The sequence below is a fragment of the Amborella trichopoda genome, chromosome 1 (genome assembly GCF_054954075.1).
Source record: "Amborella trichopoda isolate Santa Cruz 75 chromosome 1, AtrichopodaSantaCruz75HAP2 v2.0, whole genome shotgun sequence".
NCBI classification, from domain to species: Eukaryota; Viridiplantae; Streptophyta; class Magnoliopsida; order Amborellales; family Amborellaceae; genus Amborella; species Amborella trichopoda.
Window position 1 is genome coordinate 56,782,858 of NC_142336.1, and position 15,379 is coordinate 56,798,236.

At 36.4% G+C, this 15,379-nt stretch overlaps 1 protein-coding gene across 2 annotated transcripts; it reads right to left on the minus strand.

The window, feature by feature from the left end:
- Positions 1 to 2,583: 2,583 nt before the first annotated feature.
- Positions 2,584 to 11,699, minus strand: LOC18440784 (F-box/kelch-repeat protein At1g16250). 2 transcript variants are annotated; one of them, XM_088847713.1, is made up of 7 exons: positions 11,567 to 11,648; positions 11,198 to 11,243; positions 10,262 to 10,467; positions 9,282 to 9,510; positions 7,222 to 7,607; positions 4,165 to 4,465; positions 2,584 to 3,673 (listed from the first exon to the last, which is right to left on the minus strand). In XM_088847713.1, the coding sequence occupies exons 1-7, from the start codon at positions 11,618 to 11,620 to the stop codon at positions 3,603 to 3,605; spliced, it is 1,293 nt and encodes a 430-aa protein (XP_088703839.1). In that variant the 5' UTR covers positions 11,621 to 11,648; the 3' UTR covers positions 2,584 to 3,602. The 2 variants fall into 2 exon arrangements, with proteins under 2 accessions (XP_088703839.1, XP_006850985.2); XM_006850922.4 differs by lacking the exon at positions 11,198 to 11,243 and having other exon boundaries at positions 11,567 to 11,699.
- Between the last annotated feature and the right edge of the window lie 3,680 nt (positions 11,700 to 15,379).

Genomic DNA, 15,379 nt, shown 5'->3' on the forward strand with positions numbered 1-15,379 from the left:
GAGTTAGTGAGTTAATCTCAGCATTTTCCATATATATATATAATTGAAACTTTGTTTAACCTAGATAGTTGCCAAATGGAAATTCTTTTTCGAAATAATAAAATTCTACATTTGTTTGATATTCTATGAAAAATGCACTTAGTATAAGTTAGAATAGTCAATAATCATGCTTTATATATAATTGATTATTCTATGCAGAGATGAATGCTATAAATTCTAAGCCCCAAATTACAAGCAGGAGCCGTAAAATTTACAGGCAACCTTTTCCTTTTTCTTTTTATTTTTTCTAATTATTAACTAATAATTAAACTTTTTTCTCTAATTATTAAGTAGTAACTCAATATTCCAAGGAATTCTAAAGAATTGATAACTACGGGTTATTGAAGGGCGGTCCTCCAGAAGCTCATCTCAACGCATTCCAAGGAATGTAACCCTCACATTCCATTTGACTCATCTCAACCCAACCCAACCCAACCCATTCCATGGAATCAACCCTCACATTCCATTGACTCAACCCATTTCATGGAATCAACCCTCACATTCCATTCAACCCATTCCATGGAATCAACCCTCACTTTCCATTGACTCAACGCATTCCATGAAATTAACCCTCATACATTCCATGAAATCAACCCTCCATTCATCCACTCCAACACATTCCATGGAATTGATAACTACATGCAACACTCCACTGATCCACTCAACACATTCCATGGAATTCATTATTACATGCATTCTATGAAATCAACACATCCACTCGACAAATTAACCCTCATACATTACATGAAATCAACCCTCCATTGATCCACTCAACCCATTCCATGGTATTGATAACTACATGCATTCCATGAAATCAACGCATTCCATGGATAACTATATGCATTCCATGAAATCAAAACATTTCGTGGAATTGAGAATTGATAACTACATGCATTCCATGAAATCAACACATTCCATGGATAACTACATGCATTCCTTGAAATCAACACATTCCATTGAATTGAGAATTGATAACTACATGCATTCCATGAAATCAACACATTCCATGAAATTGAGAACTACAGGATCATCTTTTTGGTCCCTCAGATTCTCCTCATATTCTTTTTGGTCACTCAAATTCATGCACACTCAGATTCTCCTCATAGTCTTTTTGGTCATTCAAATTCATGTACGTAATGAAAACATAATGACCTTTTACTTGCCCTTTGATTTATACATATTTTTTGTGTTTAACCTATTGACCTTGTACTTACCCTTTCATTTATATAAATTTTTTTTATTTTTATTTCTAATTTGATCAACTCTTACTGATGTCCCTTTGATTTATATGATTTTTTTGTATTTTTATTTCTATTTTGATCAACTCGTACTAATAATCTCTCTCTCTCAAACCGTTTATGTAACCTCTCTCCCTCTCACTCACTCTGTCAATGTTTCTCTCTCAACCCATCTGTCTATAACATAGGCTCCATGTAACCTTTCTCTCCCTAACCTCTCTTTATCTATCTCAACCTGTTTCTTTCCTACTCTCTCCTTGGGATAGACCCATACCGCATTAAAAGGTGTCCTACAAACATATGGTACTAAATTCTGGGGTATCCCGAATTCATCACTAGCCAATCAGGGTAGAGTCCTATTTGGTAAAAAAATAAATTTAAAAAAAGGAGTAATAGGACGCAATAACAAAAATATTGATAGTTCAGAAATAAGAATTTCGAAAAACTTCCATAAGCAAGCCTCCGTGAGTTAGGCTCATGATATCTATTATAAAGTGTAGTGGTTCGTCTTTGACACTTCCACTTGCTCATCTTTGCAAGATCTCTATCATAAAATGGTTTAATGTGTTTTTGACGCTTGTACTTGCACATCTTTGCAGTATTTGAATAATCAGGCTGAATCTCAAATAGATCTGTGCAGTATCAGCATTTTAGGATTATCATTTTGAATAATCTGGCTGAATCTCAAATAAATCTTTGCAGTATCAGCATTTTAGGAGTATCATTTTGAATAATCAGGCAAATAGGGCACTGCCCTAGATCGTCCATTTTAATTGAACGGAATAAATTTCACATTTTAGGATTATCATTTTGTTCTTGCAACCTAGATCGTCCATTTTAGTTGAACCGAATAAATTTCACATTTTTTTGCAGCAGTTTAGGTTTATCATTTTGAAGAATCAAGCTGAATCTCAAATAGGGCACTGCTTCAATGCGGATGGATGTAATCTGGTTGAGCAACAATAAGTTAATTTTTAGTTGGAACGGAATAAATTTCATATTTTCTTAAAAGGCGTATCAAAATTTGACAACGTTCGGATAAATCCCAACATCCAACTAAAATGAAATGAACGGTGTAGAACACCATCAACCTAACCTACACAAAAAAATAAAAAAAGATAGCTGCCTTTATTGTAACATCGTCCATTTTAGTTGAACGGAATAAATTTCAGGTTCTCTTAAAAGGCGTATCAAATTTTGACAACGTTTGGATTAAATCACACAAGTAAAGATGTAACCGCATCCGAAAATACATCATTCCTCTCAAGGGTCAAATTTTGACAACGTTTGGATTAAATCACACAAGTAAAGATGTAACCGCATCCGAAAATACATCATTCCTCTCAAGGTTAAAAATACAAGATCTTTTGGGCAAAAGTTCTATGTATGTGAGTCATGTCCCACCTGGTTTTAAAGGGTTCAAGGATCTAATAAGCATACTAAATAGTTACAAATGCACTAAAGTTCTATGTATGTGAGTCATGTCCCACCTGGTTTTAAGGGTTCAAGGATCTAATACGCATACTGAATAGTTACAAATGCGCTGCCTTCATGTAACCGCAACCGAAAATACATCATTCCTCTCAAGTTTAAGAATACATCATCTTCTAAATGGGTCAGAGAACTCATATGTCCCACGTGGTTCAAGGATCTAATACGCATACTAAGTAGTTACAAATGCATTTATGCCTCATATGCAGGGATTTGGAGACCATAAACGTATTGTTGATGTTTTTTTAATAATAAAAATGAACGCTCAAAAGAAAACATAGGACTAGGGCTATTTTTGAGGCTCAAAATTCAATTTTCTCTTTCCAAATCCATAATTGCAGTGGTAGAGACGATAAGACCCAGTTCTTCAATCCATCTCCAACATGCATTTTGGGATGTAGATGCAAATAAAACACACCTAAACCCTAACCCTTTTATTGAGTACCACGTAAATGAGGAAGCATGTAAGATGGTGCAATACAAGTGGGCCAAGATTTTGGTACAGACGGGGATGCGCATGATACAGTGAGTACACCCTCCCAAAATCCTTTTTGGAGTGATTTTGAATCCAAAAGTTTACAAGAGAACGAACGTCTAGACCATAAAGATCATGAATTTTTTTATTCTTTTTTAAAAGGCACTTTGAGCATTAAAAATAATTTATTTTATATTTTTTTCTTGGACTGTTCATTTTAGTTCTTCAAAAATCACTAGATCTACATTATGGAGCTCCAAATCCATGGATTTAAAGTGAAAATGGATTTACAGTGATTTAGGATGTGTTTCAAGTCATAAATCCTTCAAAAACCAAGTTGGACACATGAGTTGGCCGACTCACCGAATACATTTTTCCATACTCCTAACCAACTTGTTAGTGCATCTGTGAAATGGATGGTGATGATGCCCTGCAACATAACAATAGTGCATGTAACAGGGCTTTGTAAAAATGAAGAATCACGGTACAGAATAAGACAACTAGGGGGATAGAATATCCCCGAGACAGGGAAACGGTGATGGTGAAGATGTAATGTCTAATTAAGCTGAATAGAAAACTTGGAGCCATTTCAAATGCATAAAATTCAACCATGCTTCTAGGAAACAGAAATCAAAGGAACGCAGTTCGTAAAAAAACTATAGATGAGTACAACATGAAGGATTAGATAATATTTCATACAAGAGGTGAAGAAAAACAAAAGCATCTATCCTGTCCTTCATTCATTGTTCATTTAACTTCATGTCAGAGAGAGGGTGCCTAAGTTAGGCTTTAAACCCAAATCCACCCCCCCAAGCCATAATCACTAAGCTGAGGGGCCATGCCCCCTCGTTCGAATTGAAGAACCAGGAAAAAGGGTAAAGCAAAGTTACAAATACAAAACACAAGAAGCAAGAATGGTACCTGAAGCTCCAGGTATGTCTGCACATTTTTTCCATGTAACAGAACAGAGCCCGGATCGACTAAGATTCGAGGAGTGAACTGAGCTTAGGTTCTTGCTCATCATTGGTCTCGATGCTATGAAGGCGAGGCCACCGATGCCAAAAACACAACCACCCACACTCTCAAATGCTGTACCATAAGGCATTGAAGCCCAAGTTTTCCCCATGTCTTCCCACCTGTTTTGGTCCACATCATAGGACATGATACGGTCTCGATAAAGAGTCAGTAATTTTCCTTCTTGGATAGTACACGGCCATGGAACCTTCAATGCAGAACATAATAGAAATAGAAAAGGAAAATCAGCAGGGAACTAAGCCTATAGTCATAAGACATAAATTGTACAATTGATCTCGGGGTTCAGGCATGGACAATTCAATAATTTTGGGGAAAAGGAAGGGAAAAAATGTTTTTTCGCAAATGGTGGTGGCTGAATTATCTAAATTATAGGCAAGATTCCCAATAAGCTAATACCATTTATTGAAACTCAGAGGTAAGTTGAATTTTAGAGTTGAAATTTCTCAAAGGATTTATCATCCAAAATTACCAGAAAATCATTGAAACTTGTCAGCCCCATGATTCAAGAAATCCAGAAGGTTCTGTTAAATCCTCGCTGATTCATGTTACACTTAGTGTTCTAAGATTCAGCTGCCAGGCCGATTAGGCAGGCTGCCTAGGCCTAAGTGAAGCGAACTGGCCTACATGGGGAGTCGAGGTGCTTGGGCACCCGCATCAGTCTAGGTGCCTAGGTGGCGCCTCAAGCCTTGCGGGAGGGCAGAAAAATGACCTCTGCCAAGGGCATTTTAGATCATTTTCCACCTCTTTAAGCAAAAGCCCCTAAAGCCAAGTATCCTTGCTTTAAAAAGAGAAAAAACTCAAAAAATCAAGATGTGTTAAGACTTTTTTCAAGATCGATTGTTTTTTCCAGAACTTTACGATTTCTTGCGTAACCGAAAAGTTTCAATCCTATGCTTTTTGTCGATTGAAGTGGTTGTGAAAGAAGACTTTTGACAACCAAAGATCACTGATTCGAGCCAAGAGTTATTACATCTTGAAAGGTTGGTATATTTAAATCTTTAGTTTAGATTGTTGATTTATATGAATGTTGGGTTTAGTTTTTTTCTTTTTCTTTTTTTTCTTGTCTTTTGTTGTTGCAAAAGTCTCCCACCCAATTCATGTGGATGGTTCGAAGGGTGCACAATGTCACGGCCCTAGTGCACACCACCCACACACACTAGCTTCACCCACATATATGCACCACACACAAGGAGAGTAGCCATGCAAACACACAAGAGAGGGACACACAAGTTGGCTTAGAATATACAAGAATGCTTATGAGGTCCAAGTATTCCTCACTCTTCTGAGGTGTTATACAAATGAGTGGTCCTCCCCCTTATATAGGCTCAAAGCCTAACAACCGGCGGTCTAGATACATCCACATGGCACACATCCGATGGCTAGGAACCTTCTAGCCCATACAAAGTTCTAGAGCATTCTACAAAGCCCAGCCCCTTGAGACTCATCTAAAAACCCACTAGAACCCTCATGAATGCCCTAGAGTTCTCTAGAACCTTCCAGGCCCAAGTAATAAAAAAATGGGTCTATGTACATAGTGTACAAGCCTTCGAGGAACAATGCTTAACCTTTTTTTGGGGCGTGACAAGAAACACCCTTCCAACGGTTCAAATTGAATGGCTAAAATCTAGTTTCTCTTCTTTTTTTATGTTATCTCAATATTGTCCTTACAAGAAATTTATGGTGTAAATTACCATTTGTAAGGGGAACTAAATAAAAATAATACAATAAATTAAACAAAAAATGATTGAAAAATACCCCAAAATGCACTTCGGTCAATATTTCTTTTGTTGAAAATATTTTTATTATTTTTATTTGGTTCCCCTTATAAAAATTACTTTAGAGCTCAATAAATATAATTTCTAAATAAATAATTAAAAATAGATGAGGCTAGGTTCAATCTGAATCAGTGTAGGATGCACAAGTACTCTTCAAGTGTCCACAAGCTGCTATGCCATCACCTTTTTCCAAGTTTATGTTCGGATTTCTGACCCATATTCAAGAGTGGATTTTGGTTTGTGATTAATGGCATTTTGTTAACACTGGGCGAGCCAATCATAATAAAAATCTCATGATAATGCAGAATATTGATTTTGGGATATGGGAATATTGATCTTTTATAGTTTGAGACTCTTAGTATTTCAATTTCAAATTTAAAACAGAAATTTGCATGACGCAAAGGACACAAATTATGTTTTTTAATTTTCAACTTTACACCTCAAACACCATCTTTGGAGTGCAGAACCCCCAACTTCCTAGACGGGCTGCCGAAGCTGCCGAATCCATTTTTTCGAACACTGGTTACACTCACAGCCATTATGGCTAAACGAGAAATAATCATCCCGACCATTTTCAAAAACAGATAATATATTCTTCAATTGTATATGAATATCAATATGTCTGACACATGAAATCATGCTTAACAACCTCAATAAAATAGGAGAAAGTATACATAGAGACCATTTACTTTTAGTACAAGGATCACAATCACTCTTGAGTGTCACTGACTAGACTGCAAGTTCAAAAGAAATTTCTTGAGCTTCATTCATGATACACCCCAAGCCATCCAATTTGGCAACTGATGGCTAGCAGTAATTAACCTCCTTGTAACAAAGATAAATGGTCTCATAGTATAAAATCCCATAAAATTGAAGTATTGAATCAAGTTTAATACACTATTTATTTGAGAAAGCGTAAACAATATCTTCAGAAGTTCGCAATACCCATTTTATGCTTCACACATAATGTAACGAAGTACATCATTTAAGACGAACTCAATGATGGAAAACCAAAATTGAGCTTTCTCAACACTAAAAAGGTATAATTCTTCCATTACAGAGTAACAAGCACACATGCATGGGTGATGAATGCAAACCACTGACAGAAGCAAAGAAATCCAAAGATTAAAGGGAACAAAGTGATAACAAAAAGACTTGCTCCTTTTACCTTGTGAATGTCCACACACATCTCACGAACTAAAACCCATTTCCCAGACTTCGCATCATAAACCTCAGCTGAACCCTTAACTGGCCGCAGCCCATGTTGATGCCTCTCAAACTCTCCTCCCAACACCCAAAAACGTCCCTCATAGGCAATTCCACGACAACTAGACCTCACGCAAGCCATGTTTGGGGCAGTGAACCAAGCATTCATTTCGACGTCATAAAACTCACAAGTGGAAAGAAACCCCGTCCTTCCTTGGCCACCTGCAACATATATTCGTTTACCGATAGATGCAGCAGCAAACCAACTCCGTGGGGTCATCATGCTCACACCTTCCAACCACTTATTTAATCGAGAGTGATATATTTTCATGATTCCAGTGACCACACCTGCCAAAGACAACAAGTCTTGTTAACTTTTATTTTCTTGTACATTTTTTTCACTAGGTAGCACATGGAATAATAATTGGGATAAGGCATAGATAATGATGATTATGATGAACTTATGGAATGATAAGTACACCTGATTGAGTAAGAACAACCAAAGAAAGAGGAAAAAAAGTAAAGGAAGTTATAGATACAGTGCTTGGAGCACCTAAGTAGATTGTCTGGGCGCTCCAAAAACTTTGAATCTCATTAGGTGCTTACCAAACATTATTATTGTCGGTATTATCATTATTGCTATTGTACTAAATGGGTGTGAACTTGATATGATGCTTTAAATACTAGACAAGGTCAAGTAGCCAGTAATAGAAGAAGTAACTAGTTCAGGTAGCCGCATGATATTCAAATTCATTTTCTTACACAGGGTTAAAAACACGACGATCTTCATTGGGAACCGCAAATTTGAATCAGTTCCAGTGGGTGGGCCATCTGGTTCTCGAACGAACTAGAACCATCCGATGCCCATTACTTTCTATTTTTTATCATTTCCCGATCTGTTGCCATGAGAGGAAGTTCACTTAGCTGAGCTGACCATTTTATAGCACAGAACCAATACAACATCTGTTAGGAGGTGTGAGTTGGTTCAAGTGGGAAGCTAAAACAGGGTAAGAGGCAGGCCCAAAAAGACATGGTTGAAAGTAGTGAGAAAAGACATGGGGACATCTGACCTCACTAAGGGTATGGCCTTTGATAGAGCACAATAGTGGACTAGGATTCATGTAGCCAATCCCATATAGTTGCGCAAAGGCTCTGATGATGATGATCATCTCGATCTGCTGCCAATTCACCATTCAAGATCGCGAATCTGGACCAGTCCGGGTGATCGCCGGTTCAACCAATCGATTCGATTTTTTAAAATACTGTCTAAATGATAAATTATGCCTAGAGAATATATCACATACTCCGCTGCAATTACAGTGTTGGGCATTCAGACCCTGTGTTGTCCATCAATGTGTACCAACAGAGATGAGCCACTGTCCACTTTGAAGCTTAAAGTATGCAGTGTCTTGTAAGAAGAACAATGGCTCACAGGTCCAAGTATCCAACACCATACTTTCAATAACTATAGCATACAGTCCATTCTTCTAGACAGCTGCCCAATATTTCAAGCGTGTATGCAGGTGCTACAAGCAGTGTCATAATATTTTCCTGAAAACCAAAAGAACGAATACAGCAAACACTATGCAGGGGATCAAAAGAATTTTGCACAGAACAAATGACATGTCAAACAGCAAAAAAACAGTCAGTCTCCACATTGGCCTTCCCATATATTAAAGTACTCGTATGGATGGGTAACATAAAAAATAACGAAATTGTCCATAATGACACCAATTACAACACATGTACACAATTTGAGGCTAAAATGACCATCTTCATTTGAAAAATTAACAGCAAAAACAACCTCTGAAGCGAAAAAATTTCCAGGTTTAGTTCTTCTTCAAACATTTTTTGATAGAGACTTTAACTACAGAGAATTCATTAATCACCAGATGCAAATACTGAAAGACAACAATCGTTCATAGTCTTCAATAAAACATCCAATTAGTGCAAATACGATAAACAGCGCTTAACCAAAGACCACTTTATCATGCATAGTATTGAGAAAGAAGTTTTGCCAACCTGTTCTAGAATCTGGATATCGATAGATGCCACCCATGATAAACAACATATCCTCAACAGCAACACAAGAGAAGCCCTCCCAACTGCTGGCCAATGATTCACTACCATCTCCAAATCCGGGTAATCGAGGTAAATCATACCATTTATTTAATTTAGGGTTAAAAGCTTTAAAAATGTTTCCACTTGGGTGCTCGGGCAAAACATAGATCCAGCCTTCTGCTTTCCCTGCCTGAGTAAATAAGGGAAATGTTTCAATGACTAGGGAGTAATAGAATTAAAGTCGTAAAAACACAGATTTCTAACGAAGTACAAGATAGCAGTTGTTCAATAATAGCATATATCGGACCGTGGGCATATGATCAGGCTGTTAACCCTATAAATCGTCATTTGTTCATCTTAAAAAGATAAGAGAACTGATCACATATATTGATTCAACGAGGTTCTGTTGACTAAACTATTATTACTAATTGTGCCATGAATAGCATGTTCTATAGAATCTGATAATACAGTACTGAAGGTAGCCAGATGGATAATTAACACAAGAATTGTCCATCCAAATATAAACAGAGACAGACAGGGAAGCAGACTATTCATTCCGCCACTCTTTTCCTGAGTACTTATCACACAACAGTTTTAATGTTTAAACATAAGCGACACCAGTCATCTCTAAAGCACAGCTACCGTACAACTGAAGACCAATATTATAAACAAAACCAACAAATGTGAGAAACTAAGAATATAAGGGGATCCAGGAACTAAAAAGATTAGATTCTTTTCCTAAAACACATTCATTTTCGGTGCATATTGGCTTATTCACTATATGCTCATGAATGGCTAGACTTCACTTGTTGACTAACGCCGATTACTTTGTGACCAAAGGATCGACAAAAAACCGACAAACTCATTCTTTTCCTGTCCAATTGCATGCTTCTAATGAGTTTGTCTTAAAAATAATCATTGAGGAATTAAAAACAGATCACCTCTTTACGAAGCAATGGGTATTCATCACTATCGAGCAATTGCTTCCAAGCAGAACAAACTGAACGTGCAATAGGGATAACAGCTCTTGACAATCTCACAAGACAGAGAATTGCAACATCATTAGAAAGCCCAGGGATCAAAATTTCTTCATCCATGCTTAGGCTTGATTCTCCCCCTACTTTTATGTCACCTTCTTCACTGGAAACTGCCAAAAACCACCAAAAACTTTTTCTAAAACATGCAGTAACAAGCAAATAGCAATCACAGCTGTATCTCTCATTCCAAATCAAACACCATCTTTCTCTATCCGAATACAATGTAATACTGAACATTAAAAAAAAAACAAAGTAAAAAAACTCATGAACAACACATTACTCGGTCTATGACACTATCTTAACTAGTTTCAACCACATTGTCCAGGCAACCAATTAATAATGATTATTGCCTATAATTAAAACATTGTCATTTGTGGTTCAATGAATTTGTATTACGGACTCCATCATTTCTAACTTACACAAAACCCTAAGTATTAAGAAATTATGAAAGAAAATGGTCCCTACAGTGAACAGTATGGTAACAATACAGCAAAACCGCCCTGTTCTGCACAACCCATGTGATTTTCCAGTTTGTGTCCTTCCGGGATCAGGTAAACCCCAGGTCCAAGGCAACTCAGATGATTCTGAGTTGGGTCACCGAATTTTCAACCACTTGGCAAGACAATTATGGATCAATACTAGTTACTGAACTAGACTATAAGCAAAGCGCTTTTACCTTACTTGGAACTCTAGATTAACAAAGAAGAGTGCTGAACAACTAAATGATAATTAAAATAAGACGTGAATTGTGCATTAAAAAACAAAAATCAACCCAAGAAAAAGGGTCCTCCAAATCCCGGGGTGGTCAAATTATCAACCCTTCATCAATTCAGCGCCCACCTGTTAAATTCCCAATTTTCGGGTTTCTGATCAAATCCACTTGTATCTGAACATGACGAGCTACATTAGCAAGGTGCTCATAGCTTAGAAACAATAATAAAAGGGTGTTTCCCACAAAATCAAGGACTGCACTGAAATTGTCCTGAAAATTATAGGGTTCACTCGCAAAATAGAGGAGCGTCCTCCTTATTTAAATACTTTGTTGAGTAATTACGGACACAGGGTACCAGAGAGAGAGAGAGAGAGAGAGTGTTGGGGGAAGTCCATAGAGAGAGAGAGAGAGAGAATAGAGTGAGGGAGGTCCATAGAGAGAGAGAGAGAGAGAGAGAGAGAGAGAGAGAGAGAGAGTGAGGGAGGTCGAGAGAGTACCTTGCGGAAGGTCCCGAGATGAGCTTGCCGCCATTTTAGGGAGGAGGGTGTCATAACCGCCGCCTCTCTTCTTATATGTAATACTACTACTTAAATTTCAGTAACGTGCTTTTATTTTATTATAATACTTCAATTTTGGGAGAAAGTTCACACAAATATCTCCCTTAATTATTGCTCTTAAAAAAGGGTAAGGTTTCCATAAGCTCGCAACCTTAAACAATCCATTTAAGGCGCACCTTCAAATTTTATCATGCATGTAATTTTGATGTAAAATATTCGTACGATTATCTTAAAATCTATTTTCAAATCTAATATAAAGTTTTAAACTCCAAAAATAAATTAAAATCAAGTGGATCTATAAACATATGAAAATCTTGAAAATGAACGGTCTAGATAATGTGTGGTAAGGTATGCCATTTCTGAGGCTCAAAATCTTTTTTTTTCTTTCACAGTCATACCTCTCGATGTCGAGATGATCAATTAAAGGGTTTTTCAATATTAAAACAACTTTTACCCATAGACTTTTGAGGTGCATCTGTAGTTCTATACTTTGAGGTACATTTGTAGTTCCATACTTTGAGGTGCATATGTAGTTCTATACTTCCTATAAAAGATCTATGCTGTCCCTACCATCCAGCCGTTCAACTTTGATCAAGATAGTCACTCACCGTTTGATATAAAATTTGATGTCTTAAAGTATTTTATTTTTAATTTTTTTATACAAATTGTATGAATTTGAAATTTGGTACGTGCCATCTTCTCATTGGGGAGCACCTATAAAAAATATTAAAAATGAGTTTTCGATAAAATATAATGGCCAAAATACTCCTTGAAACTTTTAGGGGGTATTTTGGTCAGTTTATTTTATTGAAAGTATATTTTTTATATTTTTTGCTAGTGCGAGTTTAATAGAGGATTGGACGTTCAAAATTTGGTGTTAAAATAGTTCATAAAAAAAAAAATAATAATAATAAAATAGTGTAGCGACGTGACATTGTGATTGGGACAATCTTAGCCTTCCATTCAAAATGGACGGTTGGATAAGGGGAAGTATATAAGTTTTATGTGGTAGGGAAAGCATAGAAAGCTTCTTCTTAAAAAAATGACTAATTTTTTTTGTTGGAAAAATTATGTAAACATTCGTTTTGGTATTCATTATTAATAAAATACCGAATACTTTATGTTATTACTGATATGCCAGTTTTTTGGACTTCATAACAATTTTTTAAAGAAACACGAAACTACCCATTTTGAGGCAAATTTCGGTTTTGAAGAACCGATTTTTTTTTAAAAAAAAAGGGTAAAAAGAAACCGGAATCTAGAGAGAGAAAATACACAAAATGGATCATTCTTCCTTCTCTTTTTAAAACTCGACATAACGTGAACAGAAAGATGAAACTTCTGATTGTACACTTTAGAAACGTTCATATATTGAAGGTTTCTCTCTCCTCTTCTTACCCTTTCTTTTTTCTTCTCTATTCCAAGAGGTTTTTTTGTACTCCGATGATTTCTTTGCATTTCTTTTAAAAACAAAAGTTATTGATTTCTGTGCTATTTCTTTTAAAAACAAAACTTATTGATTTCTATGTTATTTTTTTAAAAAACAAAAGTTATTGACTTCAAATTCGAGACTTCCCAAGAAACTGAAAGATTTGGCTGTGATTTTCTTGCGGCCCTTACTTTTTTTCTGCCATTTTGTGAAGTTGGGTTTTTTATGAGGTTCTTAGTGAAAGAGAGAAGTAGTAGGGTTTGAGCTGAGAGAGAGGGAGTATAGGAGGGTCGAAAATTGTAGAGGAGAGAGAGAGGAGAGCATAAAAATTGGGCGTGATGAGAAAGAAAGCAAAGAGCATAAAATTTGAGCATGATGAGCAGAGGGCAGTCGAATTTTCAAAGTTGCTAAAAGCTCTGCTTATCTAATCATGGTGTAAAGGGATAGACCTCGCCATTAAAATATTACTTGTGAGAGGAATTGGCCAATGCTTTCAACTAAATTCATATAAGAATCTCGATCACATGCTACAAACTCTCTAATTACAAAAATGACTAAAAATGAGTAGAGATCATATGTGATGTAGCAAAAAGCAAGGGAAGTTTAAAATACACAGAGGAACCAAGGACAAAAAAAAATCCTTGTATAATGTAGAGAGAGAGGTGGATAGAGAATATTCAAAGTACCAACAAGAAAAAAAAAAAATTGGTCATTTAAGAATTGAAAATTTTATATTTTTAGTTATTTAACAATTAAAAATTAAAATTTTTAGGTATTTCAAATATCGAAATTGGTGTGATTTCAGTTTTTAAAAAACCGAAAATAGGTTGTTTCATCTTTTTTAAAAAAATTATTATGAAGTCCAAAAAACGGACATATAAATAATAATGAAAAGTATTCGATATTTTAATAATAGCGGAAACTAAGATAGATATTTACGTAATTGTCGCTTTTTTTTATTTTTTGCGTATATCTCTTTTTTCCCTAATTTTTTAATCCAAGTTATCTCTACCTCAGATAGCCACTTGATAACTTTATCCTAAAGACCTTGACACCTCTTTTTTTATTTCCCAAATTGCCCCCATGTAATATCTTTAGTGTCCAACATCGCATTGGACTTTGGATATTAAAGATTTAAGCCATATTTTAGTTTTTGGGGATATGAACCCATGATGGGATCTTAACTAGGGGTGACCACGGGTGGAGAATGGGTCGGGTCCGGCTGGACTTGGACCTGGACCCAGACCAGACCCGAATGCATTCGGGTCTAGGTTTTGGACCTAGACCTGACCAATCGGGTTCCGGGTCTCGTTAGGTCCCGGGTCTTGTCGGGTCCATTGCCACCCTCACTATGAGTTTCGTTTTTTTTTTTTTTTGCCTTTTCTTTACCATTATATACGCAAATTATTGGCAACAAAGTCATAGCCCACCATTAGATTTCAAACCGTCTTATTTGTCGTTTATTAGCTAAAAATGGTTATGAATTCTTATTGTATACGATCTTTAATATGCACAAACGAATAGGGCTTGAAGTATTTTATCTCTAACAGTTTACGGGTACGGGTCGGGTCCAACCGATTCCGGACCCAAATACTGTTTAGGTCCAGGTTTTAGACCCGGATCTGACCCACCAAGTCCAAATGTTGTACCCATACCGGACCCATTCAGGTATACCTGGGTCAGGTCTAGGTCCATTGCCACCCCTAATCTCTACCGATAATTCAGTTATCAGCCTTGATCAATGTGAACTCGAGATGGGATATCATCGATGGAATCAAGATAGGAAAAAGTTTATACAATGCCGAGGCTCTAAACAATCAAATTAGAGCCCACGTCAAAAAATTCACTAGAAGAGATTGTTTTGATGCCCAAATATCCTCAATTGATCATATGGACATGAAGCTGCTTGGACGTGAGAAAAATATGGATTTCAAGTTTTGAAAATAGTGCATCTTGTAATGCATTTTTGGACCGTCAATTTCCCAGATTTTCAAGTTTTCATAGATCCGCTTGATCTACATTATTTTTTAAGCTTTAAATTTTATAATTAAGATAAAAATATATTTCAACGCCATCACAAAGATTTTCAGTATTGAAACTACATTTCTCTTACACTATGTAATTGTGTGTTTTACTTTAATTGTTTAGAGCCTTGGCTCTATACAAACCGCACCAGGTTATGACCCTGACAAAGAATTCGAAGCTAAAGAAACTCCTCATTCCTCACCACTATCGTATAGATCAGGATCGAACTGGAGAGCCGTTTGAGTTTTAGATGGGAGAACTCGAGATCACCCAAACAAGCAATTTAAGCGGGGATTGGG